General features: G+C 42.3%; 1 protein-coding gene across 1 annotated transcript in view; it reads right to left on the minus strand.

Moving 5' to 3' along the window:
- The window catches only part of LOC127415978 (zinc finger protein 638-like), a 126,040-nt gene extending 109,719 nt beyond the window's left edge, over positions 1 to 16,321 (minus strand). The window contains 2 exon segments of the mRNA XM_051655082.1: positions 16,092 to 16,181; positions 16,303 to 16,321. Coding sequence (XP_051511042.1) covers positions 16,092 to 16,181; positions 16,303 to 16,321 — 109 coding nt within the window.
- Positions 16,322 to 17,635: the final 1,314 nt, after the last annotated feature.

Raw genomic sequence — 17,635 nt, forward strand, 5'->3', positions numbered from 1 at the left:
TAAACAACAGATTTGTTAAGCATTTTACCATAAATATGTTACTGGATTCCTATTACATAAAGGTGAAACTGGGGAGTGTTGTAACACATTTTGTTGTAGCGTCTGTAACCCAGTGTTTTTCTGCACTATGTGTCTCCATCTTTTATATAATATTCCAATGTTTATCTGCTACATATTAAAGTAGTTTAGGAATCTACTATGTATCCCTAAATACAAAAAGTGCCTCCTACCCCACTACTAGAATGGGTTTTATTCACTAATAGGCAACATGTGCATTTTAAAGGTGCACTCAGTAATTATTTGAAGTATGTCGAAGTGGCTTACTTTGGCTTACACTGACACCTAGTGGCCTGGATGCTGCATCATTCAAACACAGTAGTTTTCAGTTACAGATGACATTGTAGAGATTCACTATGCACAGTAAACCAGGATAAATTTAATCCATGAATGAGAGAGTCCAATAATAAGATGGTTACTGAGATTAAGTGAGTAGTATTCAGCAGGTCATGTGATGCTAACATGGTTGCTCCCATGAGGTGCCCCTACCCCATGTAGAATAAAAGAGCTTTTATAAAGTTACTGATATGACCGAATGCTTCAACCCCCCCAAACCCCTAATTTCATTTAAAATATTTCAGTGCAAAATTGTTAACAATTGTGGCATATGTACACTGTCCCAGTTTGTACAAGTCTTTTTTTTTTTTTTTTGCATTGTGGGGATGTTGTATATCAAATTAAACAAGAGAACCTGCTTATTTGCATGATACCAGTTGTGTCATTTAGCATTAATTAATACGATCGGAAAACAAAACAGACAGACATTACATTTTACTTTCTTACCTCAAGATTTCTTTCTGTCCTATAAATCCTTTATAATTTTACACAGACTTTTACTGAAGGAGATTGTTTTGGATGTACGATAGTTGTATCACCCTATAGTTTCTAACTGGTTAAACAGATGGTGTTACAACTCTCCCATGTTACAACACTCCCCGGTCTCCCCTATGTTTACTCAGCCAGCTGTGTACAAGTATGTGGACATACCAAAAACGGCTATTGTATTTTTGGGCAATTTGATCATAATTACTGTACAGTATAAATTCATTTTACCCCTAAGACATAAAAAAATAAATAAAAAAAAAACATGATTTAATTTATAAATAATTTTTTTTTCTAAATGAGGATGCCTCCAAATGTTCCTAAAGGGAGGTTTTGTCAGATTTAGCTCCCTTTTTGTGGTTTTAACTATATCTACATTAAATACACTCACACACACACACACACACACACGCACACACACACAAATGTTTTGTTTTATATCATCATGGGGACTTTACACAAACTTGTTTTTATATAAGTGTGGGGACTCTCCATAGACTTCCATGCATTTTATGGATTTTATACAGATCTAACGATAATTTCTATCCCCTAACCCAAACCCTCACAGAAACCTTTTTGCCTTTATATATATATATACACTATATTGCCAAAAGTATTCGCTCATCTGCCTTTAGACGCATACGAACTTAAGTGACATCCCATTCTTAATCCATAGGGTTTAATATGACGTCGGCCCACCCTTTGCAGCTATAACAGCTTCAACTCTTCTGGGAAGGCTTTCCACAAGGTTTAGGAGTGTGTTTATGGGAATTTTTGACCATTCTTCCAGAAGCGCATTTGTGAGGTCAGACACTGATGTTGGACGAGAAGGCCTGGCTCGCAGTCTTCGCTCAAATTCATCCCAAAGGTGCTCTATCGGGTTGAGGTCAGGACTCTGTGCAGGCCAGTCAAGTTCTTCCACACCAAACTCGCTCATCCATGTCTTTATGGACCTTGCTTTGTGCATTGGTGTGCAGTCATGTTGGAACAGGAAGGGGCCATCCCCAAACTGTTCCCACAAAGTTGGGAGCATGGAATTGTCCAAAATCTCTTGGTATGCTGAAGCATTCAGAGTTCCTTTCACTGGAACTAAGGGGCCAAGCCCAGCTCCTATAAAACAACCCCACACCATAATCCCTCCTCCACCAAACTTCACAGTTGGCACAATGCAGTCAGACAAGTACCGTTCTCCTGGCAACCGCCAAACCCAGACTCATCCATCAGATTGCCAGATGGAGAAGCGTGATTCGTCACTCCAGAGAACGCGTCTCCACTGCTCTAGAGTCCAGTGGCGGCGTGCTTTACACCACTGCATCCGACGCTTTGCATTGCACTTGGTGATGTATGGCTTGGATGCAGCTGCTCGGCCATGGAAACCCATTCCATGAAGCTCTCTACGCACTGTTCTTGAGCTAATCTGAAGGCCACATGAACTTTGGAGGTCTGTAGCGATTGACTCTGCAGAAAGTTGGCGACCTCTGCGCACTATGCGCCTCAGCATCCGCTGACCCCACTCTGTCATTTTACGTGGCCTACCACTTCGTGGCTGAGTTGCTGTCATTCCCAATCGCTTCCACTTTGTTATAATACCACTGACAGTTGACTGTGGAATATTTAGTAGCGAGGAAATTTCACGACTGGACTTGTTGCACAGGTGGCATCCGATCACAGTACCATGCTGGAATTCACTGAGCTAAAAGTGTTCGCTCACCCATCCAAATAATTGAATTCAGGTGTTCCAATCACTTCCATGGCCACAGGTGTATAAAATGAAGCACCTAGGCACGCAGACTTCTTCTACAAACATTTGTGAAAGAATGGGCCGCTCTCAGGAGCTCAGTGAATTCCAGCGTGGTACTGTGATAGGATGCCACCTGTGCAACAAGTCCAGTTGTGAAATTTCCTCGCTACTAAATATTCCACAGTCAACTGTCAGTGGTATTATAACAAAGTGGAAGCGATTGGGAATGTCAGCAACTCAACCACGAAGTGGTAGGCCACGTAAAATGACAGAGCGGTGTCAGTGGATGCTGAGGCGCATAGTGCGCAGAGGTTGCCAACTTTCTGCAGAGTCAATCGCTACAGGCCTCCAAAGTTCATGTGGCCTTCAGATTAGCTCAAGAACAGTGCGTAGAGAGCTTCATGGAATGGGTTTCCATGGCCGAGCAGCTGCATCCAAGCCATACATCACCAAGTGCAATGCAAAGCGTCGGATGCAGTGGTGTAAAGCACGCTGCCACTGGACTCTAGAGCAGTGGAGACGCGTTTTCTGGAGTGACGAATCACGCTTCTCCATCTGGCAATCTGATGGATGAGCTGGGTTTGGTGGTTGCCAGGAGAACGGTACTTGTCTGACTGCATTGTGCCAACTGTGAAGTTTGGTGGAGGGGGGATTATGGTGTGGGGTTGTTTTTCAGGAGCTGGGCTTGGCCCCTTAGTTCCAGTGAAAGGAACTCTGAATGCTTCAGCATACCAAGAGATTTTGGACAATTCCTTGCTCCCAACTTTGTGGGAACAGTTTGGGGATGGCCCCTTCCTGTTCCAACATGACTGCGCACCAGTGCACAAAGCAAGGTCCATAAAGACATGGATGAGCGAGTTTGGTGTGGAAGAACTTGACTGGCCTGCACAGAGTCCTGACCTCAACCTGATAGAGCACCTTTGGGATGAATTAGAGCGAAGACTGCGAGCCAGGCCTTCTCGTCCAACATCAGTGTCTGACCTCACAAATGTGCTTCTGGAAGAATGGTCAAAAGTTCCCATAAACACACTCCTAAACCTTGTGGAAAGCCTTCCCAGAAGAGTTGAAGCTGTTATAGCTGCAAAGGGTGGGCCGACGTCATATTAAACCCTATGGATTAAGAATGGGATGTCACTTAAGTTCATATGCGTCTAAAGGCAGATGAGCGAATACTTAGAATAGAGAAATAAATACTTAAGTTAAGTTTTTAGTATTGTGAAATGTTACATATCCAAACTTGTTTTTCCTTGTGACTTGGTAAAGCAACTATGTCTATTGTGAAAAGCAACTGAACAACCATCTTGAAATCCACACAGAGAGGAGAGCAAATGAGAGAGGGAGGGGGGAAGAAAAATTAAACCATATGTGACGAGCAGGAGGGCGTGGCCGGGCCGTGATGGAGTACAGCCACGCTGAATCAGCTGATCAGCGGGAGAGCAAGATAAGGGGCAGCCGGAGACGCCGGTTAGAGAGAGAGATGCACATGGCCGCACTGTATGTGTGTCTGTGTCCTTATGTTTTATGTTGTTTTAAGTTAATTTATATCATTAAAGTTTATGTTTATTGTTAAGCCGGTTCCCGCCTCCTCCTTGCCCGTCCTTTGTACTGTTAGAGTGGTGCCGAAACCCGGGAGGGAGGAGGGATGCGCTGTCGTGGAGTCCTCGCCTCTGCCATCCGCCAGGGGAGCAGCCGCGGCCATCTGCCTGGGGATGGAGGGGTCACTGCTGGCCGCCGAGAGCCGGAGAAACTGCAGCCGTCTGCCGAGAAGGGGAGGAGCAGTTGCGTTCGCCAGAGGGCGGAGGAGCGAGCAAGTTCTTCTCTCTCTTCTCTCTCTGTGTGTCTCCGCTCGCATTTTCCCTCTTCCCACACCTCCCCTCGTCTCTCCCCCAGGTTCACAGGAGGCGGGGTGGACCACTGGCTGACAGAATGGCCGGAAGGGCAGCATCTCCCCTCCAGATATTGGGGGGGAGTTAGACCGGTGGACCCCGGCCTGAATCAGGTGGGGGAGGAGTGATGGAGCACGGCCGGCGCTGAATCAGCTGATCAGCGGGAGAGAGAGATAAAGGGCAGCCGGAGATGCCGGTTAGAGAGAGAGACGCATGCGGCCACGCTGTATGTGTGTCTGTGTCCATATGTTTTATGTTGCTTTAAGTTCATTTATATCATTAAAATGTATGTTTATTGTTCAGCTGGTTCGCGCCTCCTCCTTGTCCATCCTTATACTGTTACACCATAATCTTCTGGTATTTATTTTATCAACGTTCAATCAATGCCCTGAGCCTGTGGCACTGACCACCTCCAGAACAAACAAACTAGCATCATAAATCTGATTTGAGACCTTGTTCAGACTCTCATCAAGCCATGGGATCATCACCACATACTTGCGTTACAGGGTAATCTATCAAACACAAAGTCTACGGGAGATTGTCACCTTCTACAATATAGCAGCACACATAACTATTTGGTAGAGAATTCTTCCCTTATATTTAACTCAGTTTCTATCACAAATAGTGGTCATAACAAGAACTGTATGTAAGCTCAACTTTAAATTGATAGGTTGCTGACTGTAACCAAATATTTATTATTGCGGGAGAACCAATGGTTAAGTTTGAAAATCAACCAATAAAAGCCCATATTGATCAACCACTAATTTAAATATGTTGGGGGATATGTGTCTATGGTGTCAATGTCTGTTCGACCAGGGCTTCTGAATCACCAACATGTGACTGGTGGGTTTGTGCTGTAAAGGTCATCATTCAGGGTTATTCGACATAGTTCTGCATCTTCCCTTTTTAAGTCATGAGCCCCCACTGCATGCTAAATTTACAAGTGCATTTATTAAGTTTGCTTTCAGCTGCTTGACATGACTGGACCTTAAGCTCAAGGGATGAGCAACACGTCATGTTAGGGTACATCCAGACAGCAGAAGACATTGTGTTCTTCACCTCATGTGCTTCATTATTATGGCATAATTCTAGGCTTTAAATACAGGATTTGTATGCCAACAAGACAAGTGCAATGAGATTGCAGATTTTGACCAGGATGATGATAACATTGAGAATATGATATTAAGGATATTGATGATAATTTCAACAATGATTGTGATTACGATGATGTTGATGACAATTAGAAGAAAGTATTTCACAAATGAAAGATAACAAAGCTAAAACAGTGTGTTGGGGTGTAAAAGGAATATTAATCTGAGACTAATGGAGGTGCTGGAATCTACAAAAATATCACAACGGTCACACTGTGGGCTTCTCCAGACTACTGTCCCACATGACCACTATGTGCAAATGTCAATATCAAAAGCCCAGTTCACACATTAATTCAACAATAACAAGCATTGATCAGTGTGCTGGATTATTTTAATATATTCTTAAATAGATTTGTTAATTTCTAGAAATATGTTAGGGCTTGTCCATGAAAATAAAGAAAAATTCACCTCCACAATGCTAAGGTGTTGCAGATGGTTGCTGGGGCATTGTGATGCGGTTGCTAATGTGTTCTGAGTACATATTTATATCCTTAAGGACACAAAAAGGTATGTATTTTTGTTCCCAGAGGAACAAAACATACTAAGTGTACCTTAAAAGGCAAACAAAATGCCATTAAGGTACAATTATGTCAGACTGATCTCAAAGTGAAATTGGAAACAGTAGGTTGACTTTTCTTTAGCTAAAACCGGTCTGTGTTCACTGATATTCAAAACACTGCCCCCAGTGGCCAAAGTGGTAAATGTTGTTTGTCATATGGGCATGTGCAAGCTCCGTTTTCTGGGTGAAATGACCATGGAGAGGCGCCAAAGCGAGTTATAAAGCAAGTTGTTTTCAGCCGTACAGGCTGTAGTAGAGTGAAGAGGAATGCATATTTTATAAACTGTAACCCCCAACCCAAACCCCAAACCTAACTATCAGTGGTGTAAAAATGTAACGTTAGAGAAGAAAATGCAACCTCCGAATTTTGCTGGTCACTGATTATGCTAATGCAATAACTCCAACACAGATCTCCCATACTGCTGACGCAACAAGCTTCCAGTCGCACCACAAGGAAAGGTAAACACACACTAGAGCTGATGCAAAAATGTCTGATAGGAGATGGTGCTTGTCAGTGAGTTGGTATAATGTGGCCAATCCTAGGGTATCCTACTGGAACTCTTGGAAACAACATGCCAACTTCCTGTGTAATCATGTTGATTATGTACCCAAAATGGGTTATAGATTTAAACTAGAAGTACAGAAAATGTTCCTTTGAAGGTACTACCCCAGTGGCGGCCCTTGTACATTAAACAGCACCTTTTTTTCTTAGAGTCTACACCTGTCTTTCAATATAAATAACTATGTCAGGGTCAGTTTTGGGTTTGATATTATCATAAATCATCCTTAGAAATTCCTACAACAATACATGCTAGGAATAAGTCTGGCACCCACTCTCTGAGGGCCTACATCACTGGATCTGAAAAGCTATGGTCACTGTACTAGACATCAGACGAGGACTCACTGTTAGCGAGAAGAAAAAAGAATAGGATGTGAATTGAAAACAGAGAAAACAACAATGTCTTTTCATGCACAGATAAGAGGGAGAGGTTACATCATTCAATAACCAGCTCAGTACGGGGAATGGGGTGAAAAGTACCAAGGCAACAATCAGTCCATAATCATTATGCTTTTATAAATTAACATTATGGCACATAAGGAATTAGCATTTAAATTGTTTCTCCACAGATAAGTGTCGATTTTTTAGTTCTATTTTGATTGTCACGCTGAGATGAGTCACCCTCTATCATTCAGTTTAATGAGGGAGATCCCATATGTGTAATGATATCTGTACCATCTTAATCTGGGTGACGAGGAATGTGACATGAAGTGAGTGATGGTACCCTGTTGTCATGTGATTTAACTGAATGAAGCTAGACTGTGAATGCAAAGCTATCATGCTCACAAGAACTGTGAGACCTTTCATGTCTTCTCCTATGGGGGGCTGAGGATTAAGAGGTGGAGTTTTCTAATATATCTCCATGTACATCATATATATATATATATATATATATATATATATATATATATATATATATATATATATATATAAAGGAAAATAAAGATGTTCAAGTTAAAAACATGTTGGGATGGGTAGGGAGTTAACTTTTGCTTTTGATACCTTCCCTTACAAAAAATCTAGGTTTGCCACAAACTTGCTGCAAACTTGCCGCAAATTTGACACTCATTACTTTTTACATGCAAATGAGCTTTGCTGCAACTCTAGATTTTTTGTAAGTGTTGCTCTTTCAAGCAAGAAAAATATAATTTATAATAATTAATAAAATTATTATTATTAAAAAATTCTAAAAATAAATACAAAAATAAATAAAAAGAAAATGTAATGAAATAATGGTATTAAAAAAAAACTGTTTTGTAAAGAAATTCATATGTATGAACAATTTATGTTTGTCTACAAAACTAATTTCCAGCATTTTAGCACAAGCCTTTAGATTGAAATGTTTTTAAGATTACACGAAACATAAATTAAGTGAAGTGTGGGTGTGATGCTAGGCTTGTCTAAACTAATAGCCTATGTTAGGGTTACTGAGGTCAAGACCAAAACACTGAGTGTTTCAGACATGATAATGACATTCCTTTGCATACCAAACTGTGCACACAACAGTTATTGATCCCTGCAGACACTGGAAAATCAACCCCATGAACTTTTAGTTTTATGCTATTGCTATATTCTGTGGACTATTATAGATTAATACAACATGGATTATACAATAAGACTATTGTTATGATGGAATGCTGACTCACACAAAAGGAATGAAACCAGACATGCAGAAATTTGATTGTCAGTGAGAAAATGTCCTGATCGAATATAACAGTAAAAAATACTTTTTGTAATGACCGTTTGTTGGCATCGTAAAAAACATATCATGTTCAAATTAAAGCTAATTCAGATTCTATAACTAGGTAAATAATACAAGTCAAGAAATAAATGGACTCTAATATGCATGATGCTGTAAAATCAAATTAGTCCATCATCAACAATCAACATACTGTACAAAGTTTAGGACAAGACATAGCCACAAAAAAAAAAAAAAAAAAAAAAAAAAAAACCTTCCACAAGAGTGAGACACTTACAGCACATATAATAAAATATAAGAGTCTGCACACAAATCTCCCAATCAAACTTGCTAGTAAATTATACAACGAAACAATGGGAGACAAATTCAAACACAGATGATATTTCGTAACTATAATCAAATCCTAAATTCCCAGTGTTTTATACCACAATGCCCCAAAGCAGGTTATTTTTTCACCATTAAATAATGCTTAAACATTAAACCTGGGTCAGCTGCTAATGTAAAGTTAATCAAAACATGTCTAGATTCAAAATAAAATATAGTTTTTTCCCCCTCTACTTACCTATTTGGGGCATCTAGTCGGGGAAAGGAGAGCCAGACTCTTGGCCTGTTTATGGACATTGTTGCTTGTGATATTTGTTGCTCCATCTTGGGAATTTACTTTCGTATTGCTCTTTATCATGTCTTCTGCCCCAGAAAAGCTAAATGAAGGCTTAATGTGCTTCTGTAGTACTCACACCTGCTGTAGGTCCCAAAAGAGACCTTGAAGTTCACACATGCACAGATATACCAACCTCCAGAAATGCAGAGTCAGAGATTCATGAAAAAATGCTTTTAGAAGAATGAAAAATGTGTTGACTTGATAATAGTTGAATGGGTCATTGATGAGAAATCAACAATGGGATGCTGATTGTTGCCCAGATGGTTGTAGTATTATGACTTTATTGCTGATCCTTACCTGGAGGTGAAAACAGGGTATTGTTCATGGGTTGATAAAATTATCTGGTGAGGGGGTAATAAATTAGCTTTCAGAGAAACGAGTCACAAAATGTATAAAAAATTAAATAATTTGCCCAAAAACTCCATGTCCAAAAGAAGAGACCAGAGCTCTATAGGTTGAAGATCTTCATTTGACGTACATTGTAAAAGCTTTTCTTTCTTCGCCAACTAATTTTGACAGATTCAAGTTGGCACTGCCTTCAGAGTCAAGTTGGCGTTGCCTTCTTACCAAAAATCACACACTTTCAAATATTGCAAACACTCAAATTAAAAATTAAAGCATCAAAACAAAAAATCTTGAATTCACAGTATAATCTTTTCCATGTGTCTTTGGGGACACTGATTGAAGCTCAGGCTTGGATTGCAAAAGGTGTCCTGGGAACATTTCAAGGCACACAGCCTCTGCCACTCAGCTGGTGTAGCTGGGCCAAATTGTCACATGCCGGACATCTGTTGGGAGGGTAGTGAACTAGAGAGAGGGACAGTTGGAGATCAGGAGAAAGAGAGAGAGATATATTTCTTCCTCTCCTTCCTTGGTAGCAAAGGGCAATTTAGAGACATTCCTTCCCTCTATATCCCACGCTTCCTTTTACATTTCCTGCCTCCATTCTTCTTCTTCTTCTTCTTCTTCTTCTTCTTCTTCTTCCTCTCTCTCTGTCTCTCTCTCTCTCTCTCTGTCCCTGTTTGTCTCGTTTTCATAGTTAACTGCTGACCTCATGTGTTAGCACATTCTCATGTTGGCATTTCAATAAATAAGTTCAGTAGACCTCTTAGGTGAGCAAGTTTATTTAATTAAAATGTCCTGCCAGGTTAGATAAGGCAGAGCTCTACTTCCTCGAAAAGCCAAAAAATCCAGCACCCGGCAAAAAATTATATTTTATCTTTGTCTTTTTTTCCAGTATAATTATCTACACAGCCTTAAAACAACAAAAATTCACCTACTAAGCAAAACCATGTGAGACATTTAGGCTTCCTTTCAGGGATCTTCAATATCCTTTTCACCTCTCAAACTTTTGGCTGCCGCTTGCAATTATCACACTCAAATTTAAAAGCGTACCTTACACACTTATACAGTAGACTAATTGCAAAAAATGTAACGTTTTTGTCTTAAATTTATAATATTGTGCCTGTAATTCGGGTTCTGTTTGCTCCCTGCAAAAAGTCTAATTTAATTTCACTAAATGGCAGCAAGTATCAAAAATAAAATCAAATCACTTTATTGTCACACAGCCATATACACAAGTGCAATGGTGTGTGAAATTCTTGGGTGCAGTTCCGGTCAACATAGCAGTCGTGACAGTGATGAGACATATACCAATTTACAATAACATCAAATTAACACAACACAATTTAAACATCTGATATACACATAATTACACTCAACAATATACAAATAATAACATACACTGTACAGTATACAATACACTGTTTTACTATATAGATACACATTATTCAATAAAAATTAAAAATTAAAATATATATAAAAAAAGAATATATATATATATATATATATATATATATATATATATAGAATGTACAGTATTGTACTGTATTGACATTCAGGCTGTCGGTTGATAGTCAGTTGTTAAGAGAGAATATAATATAATAATAATAATATAATTTATGACAGTCCGGTGTGAGATATAAGAGTAAGGGTAATAAAGTGCAGTGCTGATGTATTTTGATCGTGGGAGATCAAGAGTTCAGAAGTCTGACTGCTTGGGGGAAGAAGCTATCATGGAGTCGGCTGGTGCGGGTCCTGATGCTGCGATACCGCCTACCTGATGGTAGCAGTGAGAACAGCCCATGGCTCGGGTGGCTGGAGTCTCTGATGATCCTCCGAACTTTTTTCACACACCACCTTGTATATATTTCCTGGAGGGAGGGAAGCTCACCTCCGATGATGTGTCTGGCAGTTCGCACCAACCTTTGCAGTGCTTTGCGGTTGTGGGCGGTGCTATTGCCGTACCAGGCAGAGATACAGCCAGTCAGGATGCTCTCCACAGTGCAGGTGTAGAACCGTGTGAGGATGTGGCGGTTCATTCCAAACTTCCTCAGCCGTCTCAGGAAGAAGAGGCGCTGATGAGCCTTCTTCACAACGACTTCAGTGTGGACGGACCATGTGAGTTCCTCAGTGATGTGGACACCCAGGAACTTGAAGCTGCTGACTCTCTCCACTGGTGCTCCATTGATGGTGATGGGACTGTGTTCTCTGTCTTTTCTTCTTTAGTCCACCACAAGCTCCTTTGTCTTACTGACGTTGAGGGAGAGGTTGTGCTCCTGACACCAGTGTGTCAGGGTGTGCACCTCCTTTCTGTAGGCTGTTTCATCATTGTCAGTGATCAGACCTACCACCGCCGTGTCATCAGCAAACTTAATGATGGCATTGGAGCTATGTGTTGCCACACAGTCATGTGTGTACAAGGAATACAGTAGTGGGCTGAGAACACAGCCCTGCGGGGCTCCAGTGTTGAGGGTTAGTGATGAGGAGATGTTGCTGCCTATTCTAACCACCTGGCGTCTGCTTGACAGGAAGTCCAGGATCCAGCTGCACAGCGAGCTGTTTAAGCCCAGAGCCCGGAGTTTCTCATCTAGCTTGGAGGGCACTATGGTGTTGAATGCTGAGCTGTAGTCTACAAACAGCATTCTCACATAAGTGTTCTTTTTTTCCAGGTGGGAGAGAGCAGTGTGTATTGTAGATGCAATGGCATCATCAGTGGAGCGGTTGTTGCGGTAAGCAAACTGCAGCGGGTCAAGATTGAGTGGCAATACAGAGCAGATGTAATCTCTGATTAGTCTCTCAAAACATTTGCTGATGATGGGGGTCAGAGCAACAGGATGCCAGTCATTTAAACAAGTTATTTTTGATTGTTTTGGTACAGGCACAATGGTGGATGTTTTAAAGCATGTGGGGACTACAGACAAAGAGAGGGAAAGATTGAAAATGTCCGTAAAAACACCAGCCAGCTGGTTCGCGCACACTCTGATGACGCGGCCCGGAATGCCGTCTGGGCCCGCGGCTTTGCGGATATTCACCCGTCGGTAGGATCGTGTTACATCCGCTACAGAGACGGAGAGTGAACTAACCTCTGTAGCTTCAGCCGCGAGAGCTCTCTCCGCGAGGGCGGTGTTATTTCCCTCGAAACGAGCATAAAAAGTATTTAGCTCATCCGGTAGAGAGACAGCGGTGTTCATGGCGGAGTTTTTATTCCCTTTAAAGTCCGTGATGATGTTAATTCCCTGCCACATGCTTCTAGAGTTGGTGGTGTTAAACTGTCCTTCAATCTTGCTCCTGTACTGGCGTTTTGCGGTTCTGATAGTTTTTCGGAGGGCATAACTGGCTTGTTTATGCTCCTCCGCGTTCCCGGAATTAAAAGCGGAGGTCTGCACATTAAGTGCCGCGCGAACATCGCTATTGATCCATGGTTTCTGATTTGGATAGATCCGTATTGTCCTGGTCGGAATCACATCCTCTATGCACGTTCTGATGAAACACATTACGCTATCAGCGTAAAGCTCGATGTCGTCATCAGAGGCGGACCGGAACATCTCCCAGTCCGTGTGATCAAAACAGTCTTGTAGCGTAGAATCTGATTGGTCCGACCAGCACTGGATCGTTCTGAGGGTGGGTGCTTCCTGTTTCAATTTCTGCCTGTAAGCGGGCAGAAGCAGAATGGAAGAGTGGTCCGATTTGCCAAATGGTGGGCGGGGGAGGGATTTGTAGCCATCCCGGAACGGAGAGTAGCAATGGTCCAAAACCTGGTCCCCTCGTGTGTTGAAACTAATGTGCTGGTGATATTTTGGTGCGACTGATTTTAAACTGGCTTTATTAAAGTCCCCGGTCACAATGAATGCGGCTTCAGGGTGCGCGGTTTCCTGCTCACTTATTCTCCCATACAGTTCCTTGAGTGCCCGGTCTGTGTCGGCTTGTGGGGGGATGTACACAGCAGTGATAAGGACCGCTGTGAATTCCCTCGGTAGCCAGAATGGTCGACACAGAAGCATAAGAAATTCCAGATCAGGAGAACAGAAAGACTTGATAGAATGTACGTTCCTCTGATCACACCAGGATTTGTTGATCATAAAACATACACCACCTCCTCTAGTTTTACCTGAGAGGTCTTTCGCTCTGTCCGCTCGGTGCACGGAGAACCCCGCAGGTTCAATGGCTGAAGTCTGGAATCTCCGCAGACATCCTAGTTTCTGTTAGGCAGATAATGCAGCAGTCCCTCGTCTCTCGTTGGAAAGAGATCCGCGCTTTCAGCTCGCAGAGTTTGTTAACCAGAGACTGAACATTTGCCAGTAGAATAGTGGGTAGCGGGGGTCGATTTGCGCAGCGTCTTACTCTGATGAGAACGCCGGCTCTGTTTCCCCTTTTCCTCCTGCGTTTCCGCGGCCGTGCTGCCCAGACAAAGGGCTCCGCTTGCGTGTTTGTAAACAGCGGGTCGGCATTGAGGAATGTGAAGTCCGGTTTTCGGTGTGAGATTGCTGAACCAATGTCCAAAAGTGTTTGTCTGTCGTAGACAATAAGGCAGACAACATCCAAGACAAAAAACATAAGAATTGTGAACAAAACAAACAAAACATTGCTATGTTGTGTCGGAGCTCGCAACGCAGCAGCCATACTCGGCGCCATCTTGAGTCCAAGTATGAGTTTTCCTCTATCACCTTCCATCACAATAGATCTGAAATGTAGGTGGTGCTCTAACATAGCTGAGCACTCGCAACATAGACATCCAGTTTATTTTGGATTTCATGCATGTGCCCCACTGTTTCGTTGCATAAGCTGGTTGGCTGTTTTAGCTGGTCACCCAGCCTGGTCATAGCTGGTCAGGCTGGTTTTAAAGGGGTTCTAAACACTTTTTTTAGTTGGTCAGGCTGGTCTTAGCTGGCCTTAGCTGGTCAAGGTGGTCTTAGCTGGTCTCCCAGCCTGACCAGCTAAAAAGTTTTCAAACCCCCTCTGAACCCAGCTAACTGACCAGCCTGGCTAGGCTGGGTGACCAGTTGAAACCAGCCAACCAGCTTAGGCTGGTTTTAGCTGGTCTTTTCAGTAGGGATGTACAGCAGGGGTCTGCAACATTTTTGACATGAAGTGACATTTTTAATTTCCCCTGTTAATCCCTGTGCCAAACCTCCTCCAAAAAGAAATAAAAAGACAGACAGATAGACAGACAGACATGCAGAAAAACAGACAGACCCTGTCCATGCAGAATAAAACAACTTTTATAAGGTTACTAAAATGGAGTCTTCATCTCATGTGAGTGATTGATTTTATACATATATTTCAAAATTATGGTTCATTTCATTGAGTAAATATTTGTATAGAGGAAAACAATGACTGAGTGCACCTTGAATTATGCTGATTTGAGAGTCACCGTCTTGTGTGTGTGGAATGTTAAGGACCGTGTATCCCAACTTGATAATCTCAGTGGTAACTATTTATTTACACCAGGCAAGTAAGCCATTGTTCTGAAAGCAGGTTGTCATTTGCTCAACTACCCAGTGCGACCAACGCAAAGCAGATGTGTTCACTCACGCGACCCTCCAGTGCAATGCAGCTAAACCTGATGTGGTTGCATCATGGTTTGTCCGGGCTGCGTGCTTCTGCTGACTAATGCTGTTTAGTCACATTTAAGATTTGGCATGCAGTGCGAAGGACTTCAACATGTCGATAGACTAAAATTTATACTCCTCTCTCTCGCTGTCACTCGCGTGCGAGTGAGTGATTATTACAAATGCCAATGGTGGGTTGTGGACTCCCTGCGGTACCACCGCGGACCCCCTGTTGTAGACCCTTGGTATATAACATATTGATGATTTGTTTATCATGCTTTTTTTGCTGGACTGCAATGTTGTTCTCAACTTCTGAGAAACAATATTGGATTATTTAACCAAGCAAGCTCACAGGTACATAAAAATGGCAAATTTTTAAGGAAACAACCTAAGGTAAGAGAAAATATGGAGTTTGTTGCTACTAGGGGCTTACAGATGCAGTGATCGGAGCAGACATGAGGCATTTGTCTTGCTCTTTTAATAATCATTCAAACTATGCCATTAGGGCAACAAAATAATCTATACAGTCACACTCCTGAGAATTAGAGCTTTAATTTGATATATGACTTGCCTATTTAAGTGATAAGTGAAAACTTTTATATTCATACCACTGATACTGTATTCTGTACTTATAGATCAGTGAGTCATACTCATAATTGTACATCGTCACCTTTAGGTGGCGCTCATTTGTTACGTTAAAGTTTTCAGGCTTTATTTAGTTAGTTAATGTAACATTAATGCTTAAGTGATGGTGTTCTATGAAAAGTTCAGATTCGCCTATGGCTCTTGAGCACAGACATGTGGTCCACCTAAATTCGGACCCAGTGTGCCGAATTCCAGAAAAGTGCTGAATGTTTGTGCCTCCAAAATCATCCGCACTGTGCCTTCAACGTCACATCCCTTTTATTTTCTGACTAGTGAGAGACTACATTTGCACAGTAAGTTATAGAGCGCTGTTTTGGTCTTATTACTTTGAGGGATAGGGTTACCCACACTAGCAAACTCCAAACCACTCAATTTTGGCCAAGGGTGTCACACATGCAGACTGTTTTGCTGAGATCTCACTCTCTTCAGTTTTAAGTATGACACACTTGTTACGACCCTGGTCTTCCTCTTTCTGTTCTGAGGTGGCAGAGTGGGACAGTTTCTGGTTTGCTGGGGGAGTAATTGTTTAATTAACTTGATTAGGGATGTTTTTGCTCATTTTCTGCTCTCGCTTTGGGGAGGATCACCTCTCCAGAGGAGACACTGGTACAACTCTCTGTTCGATACTCACCTGCAACTACCAGCTCCATGTGATGCTGATCTTTTTGTTTAAACCCCTAGATGTTTCTTTTGCTTATCATGTTGATTTGACTTCATTTATAATACATTTATTTTCTTAATTGAATTTTGTGTTTGACTCCACTTTATGTTGCGGTTGGGAACAAGCTGGTTGTAACATAAATTGGGAAGCTCGCCGGAATTATATGGAGCTGTGCTGATGAGTATTTGATTAAATGTTCACCTTTTGTGAATGAGTTAACTCCGTTTAGTTAGTGTGTTTCCAGCTGGATTGTATTTGCTATCCTTCCTACAAAACACTATTTGTTTTTTTTTTTGTTTTTTTTGTTATTTCCATCCATCCATTTTCCTCCACTTATTGGGATCCGGGTCGCAGTGGCAGCAGACTCAGCAAGCCCATATGTCCTTTTCCCCGGCCACATCCTCCAGCTCTTCCTGGGGGATCCCAAGGTGTTCCCAGGCCAGCTGAGAGACATAATCTCTCCAGCATGTTCTGGGTCTGCACTTGGGTCTTTTCCCAGTTTGACATGCTCGGAAGAATTCCCTAGGAAGGATGCTCGAACCACCTCAACTGGCTCCTTTCAATGCGTTCATAAGCCTTCTCCAAGTCCACAAAACACATGTAGACTGGGTGTGAAAACTCCCACTCCCCCTCTAGGATTCTCGCTAAGGTAAAGAGAAGATCCACTGTTTCACAACTGAGAAGGAATCCACATTGCTCCTCCTCTAGCTGAGGTTTGACAATTGGTCAGAATCTTCTTTCAAGCACCCTGGTATAGGCTTTCCCAGGTAGGCTGAGCAGTATGATCCTTCAATAATAACAACACACCCTCCAGTCCCCCTTTTTAAAATGGGAACCACCACCTCCATTTGCCAATCCCCAGGCAGTGTCCCCGATTTGCACGCAATGCTGAAGAGGCGTGTCAGCCATGACAGCCCAACAACATCCAGGGCCTTCAGCATCTCAGAGCGAATCTCATCCATGCCTGGGGCCTTGCCACTTTTGAGTTTTTCGACAGCCTCAGTGACTTCGGCCAGATAAATGATCCAAGATTTCCCTGAGTCCTCTGTCCCTGCCTGCTCCATAGGGGATGTGTCAACAGGGTTTAGAAGTTCCTCAAAGTGTTCCTTCCACCGCTTGATTAAATCGCCAGGCAAGGTTAGCAGTTCCCCATACCAGCTTACAACAGCCTGGGCAAAGCACTGTCTCCCCTGCCTAAGCTGTCTAACAGTTTGCCAGAACCTCTCTGAAGTCGACCAATAGTCCTTCTCCATGGCCTCACCAAAATCCTCCCACACCAGAGTTTTTGCTTCCGCAACTACCA

This window comes from Myxocyprinus asiaticus, chromosome 1 (genome assembly GCF_019703515.2).
Source record: "Myxocyprinus asiaticus isolate MX2 ecotype Aquarium Trade chromosome 1, UBuf_Myxa_2, whole genome shotgun sequence".
In the NCBI taxonomy this organism is placed as follows: Eukaryota; Metazoa; Chordata; class Actinopteri; order Cypriniformes; family Catostomidae; genus Myxocyprinus; species Myxocyprinus asiaticus.